Below are 3,660 nucleotides of genomic sequence, written 5' to 3' on the forward strand. Positions count from 1 at the left end.
TTCGCGGCGGGGGCGGGGCGAGCGCACAGCACCAGCACGGATTGGCTGAGCGTGATGGCGCACGAGAAAAACCCGGAAGAATCGCGGCCCCCGGGGGGGCGGGCTGGCGGGTAGGCGCTCGCGGTTCTGATTGGTCAGAGTTTTGGGGGCGGGCACTCTCGGGTGGCTCGCGGGGGCGATTGGCCCAACGACTGTTCCAGGGGCGTCCGGATTGGCCGTCAGGGTTCTGGCAGGTTCCAGAAGCGGCAGCGGCGGGTATAAAACGGGCGGCGGCGGTGCGAGCTGAGTATATCGCGCCGCGGCGGCAGCGGGAGCGGGCAGGGTGGACACGGGCGAACAGCAGCTCAGACAGCCGTCACCATGTCTGCCAAAGGGCCGGCGATCGGCATCGACCTGGGCACCACGTACTCCTGCGTGGGTGTCTTCCAGCATGGCAAGGTGGAGATCATCGCCAATGACCAGGGTAACCGCACCACACCCAGCTATGTGGCGTTCACCGATACGGAGCGGCTCATCGGGGATGCTGCCAAGAACCAGGTAGCAATGAATCCCACCAACACCATCTTTGATGCCAAGCGCCTCATCGGCCGCAAGTATGACGACCCCACGGTGCAGTCAGACATGAAGCATTGGCCTTTCCGTGTGGTGAATGAGGGTGGCAAGCCCAAGGTGCAGGTGGAGTACAAGGGGGAGATGAAGACCTTCTTCCCGGAGGAGATCAGCTCCATGGTGCTCACCAAGATGAAGGAGATTGCTGAGGCCTATCTAGGGTGCAAGGTGCAGAATGCTGTCATCACGGTGCCAGCGTACTTCAATGACTCCCAGCGCCAGGCCACCAAGGATGCCGGCACCATCACTGGCCTCAATGTGATGCGAATCATCAACGAGCCCACTGCAGCTGCTATTGCTTATGGCCTGGACAAGAAAGGAACCCGGGCTGGAGAGAAGAATGTGCTCATCTTTGACTTGGGAGGGGGCACTTTCGATGTCTCTATCCTTACCATTGAGGATGGGATTTTTGAGGTAAAGTCCACTGCTGGTGACACCCATCTGGGTGGGGAGGACTTTGACAACCGCATGGTGAACCACTTTGTGGAAGAATTCAAGCGCAAGCACAAGCGTGACATTGCCGGTAACAAGCGAGCGGTGAGGCGGCTGCGCACAGCTTGTGAGAGGGCAAAGCGCACCCTCAGCTCCTCCACGCAGGCCAGCATTGAGATTGATTCTCTCTTTGAGGGCATTGACTTCTACACTTCTATTACTCGTGCCCGTTTTGAGGAGCTCAATGCTGACCTCTTCCGTGGCACCCTGGAGCCAGTGGAGAAGGCTCTTCGTGATGCCAAGCTCGACAAGGGCCAGATCCAGGAGATCGTGCTGGTGGGTGGCTCTACCCGGATCCCCAAGATCCAGAAGCTGCTACAGGATTTCTTCAATGGCAAAGAGCTCAACAAGAGCATCAACCCCGATGAGGCCGTGGCTTACGGCGCTGCTGTACAAGCAGCTATCCTCATGGGAGACAAGTCTGAGAATGTGCAGGATCTGCTGCTGTTGGATGTCACCCCTCTGTCCCTGGGCATCGAGACGGCTGGAGGAGTGATGACCGCTCTCATCAAGCGCAACACCACCATCCCCACCAAACAAACTCAGACCTTCACCACCTACTCAGACAACCAGAGCAGTGTCCTGGTCCAGGTGTACGAAGGTGAGAGGGCTATGACAAGGGATAACAACTTGCTGGGCAAGTTTGACCTAACAGGCATCCCCCCAGCGCCCAGGGGAGTCCCCCAGATCGAGGTCACTTTTGACATCGATGCCAATGGTATCCTGAATGTCAGTGCCGTGGACAAGAGCACGGGTAAGGAGAACAAGATCACCATCACCAACGACAAGGGTCGCCTCAGCAAGGACGACATTGACCGTATGGTGCAAGAAGCAGAGAAGTACAAAGCAGAGGACGAAGCTAACCGGGATCGGGTGGCAGCCAAGAACTCCCTCGAGTCCTACACTTACAACATGAAGCAGACAGTGGAGGACGATAAACTGAAGGGAAAGATCAGTGACCAGGACAAGCAGAGAGTGCTCGACAAGTGCAAGGAGGTGGTCTCTTGGCTCGACCGCAACCAGATGGCTGAGAAGGAAGAGTACGAGCACAAGCAGAAAGAGCTGGAGAAACTCTGCAACCCGATTGTCACAAAATTGTACCGGGGAGATGGAGGGGCTGGGGCGGGCGGCTCCGGCGGCCCCACCATCGAAGAAGTAGATTAAAGAGAACTGAAGTATAGACTGGTTTATGGACAGTCACTCCATTCTTTGCTTTGTTTTTTCTAACGTTTAAGGAAAACGTCCTTGCCGATAACAGAGTTTATTCTGTTGGGTGTGTATAAAGGCAGATCTGTCAGCTTGGTTTTGATAAGAGGGAAGGCACGTCCTGCTTTATAAGGTTAGTAATAGACAAATGTTGTTAATTCAGATACAGCTGTTTGTATTCTGGATGTTTGTCTCTGTCTCTTCTAAAGTAACCACTTGACTGTTGCAGTTGACAAATTTCAAGTTATGCATGAAAAACTTTACAGAAGACAAAAAAAATTTGCCAAATTTGGTTTCTGGAAATTTTGTTAATTAATAAAATGTATTAAAAGCATAAATCTATCCTCTTTCTTTTCTCTCTGAAGGGGCAATAGTGGGGGGGGGGGGGCAGTGAGGAAGACCTTTCTGGTGGTGTCTGTGGCTCTGGGTGGTGACAGCAGTGGAGCAGGGGGGTGTTGGGCTCCGGAGGGGTGGCTGATGCTCCCCTAGAGTGACAGGGGGAGAGAGAGCATAGGGGCTTCCTGATGGGAACCCAGCTTGGGATGGGTGCTGGGGAGGGGGTGTCCTGGTGTTGCAGCTCCCCAGCCTCATGGCATGGGCAGTGGGAGTGTAGCTCCCGGGATTTTCACAGCAGGGAAAAATTCCCCGGAGTTGTGTGCCGGTGCTGTTTTGGGGCAGGATCTTCCCTTACTCGCAACCGGTGTCCAGGGCTGCAGTTCCCAGCTTGGGAATGCATCGTGTGCTTGTGGCTGGGAGAGAACAGCGGGGAAATGAGGACAACAGAAATAGTCCTGCTTGGCAGGTGGTGGGGCTCGATAAAATAGAGACCGGTTTGTGGGCAGCTGTAAAGTGCTGAGTTATTCTTGGGTTGCTTGTGTGCATGCTGAACTTTCATTTCTTTACTGTGTGTTTTTCTCCTCTTCAGACAATCAAAAGTAGAGCTGGCAAGGACACCCCCAGAGCTGGGAGTGCTGAGTAAGGAGCTGGTATGCTGAACTTAATAGAATAGGCAAAATCTCTAGTAGTTAAACTTGTCTAGCTTTGCTGCAAACTGTCTGCAGAGCTCTTCATTTGTATAAGAAAGCAAAGAAACTCTGGCAGGCAGTGTTGGGAGTCCGAGGCGCTGTGAGTTAATGAGCTCTCCGGCAGCAGCCTGATGGCACGCACATTTTGGACTGGCTTGTCCTTTAAGGGAAAAAACTGCAGAGCAGTGGGCAGCTGAAGGGAATCGGCTGCCGTGTTCTGGTTTGTTGCTTGTTTGGATGTCGGCAGCGTTGGTGTCCTGGGAACCGTGGCGGGTGCTGCCCTGCCAGCTCTCCCTGCTGCAAACAACTTCTAGGACTCTGATTCCTT

At 54.2% G+C, this 3,660-nt stretch overlaps 1 protein-coding gene across 1 annotated transcript; it reads left to right on the forward strand.

Annotated features, from left to right (window-relative positions):
* Positions 1-275: 275 nt before the first annotated feature.
* HSPA2 (heat shock protein family A (Hsp70) member 2) lies at positions 276-2,645 on the forward strand. The gene has a single exon (XM_066321645.1). The coding sequence runs from the start codon at positions 361-363 to the stop codon at positions 2,263-2,265; it is 1,905 nt and encodes a 634-aa protein (XP_066177742.1). The 5' UTR covers positions 276-360; the 3' UTR covers positions 2,266-2,645.
* The last annotated feature ends 1,015 nt before the right edge of the window (positions 2,646-3,660 follow it).

The sequence above is a fragment of the Sylvia atricapilla genome, chromosome 6, assembly GCF_009819655.1.
Source record: "Sylvia atricapilla isolate bSylAtr1 chromosome 6, bSylAtr1.pri, whole genome shotgun sequence".
Classification (NCBI taxonomy): domain Eukaryota; kingdom Metazoa; phylum Chordata; class Aves; order Passeriformes; family Sylviidae; genus Sylvia; species Sylvia atricapilla.

Coding starts and splice junctions, on each gene's coding strand:
- HSPA2 (XM_066321645.1), top strand. CDS start 361: ATGTCTGCCAAAGGGCCGGCGATCGGCATCGACCTGGGCACCACGTAC.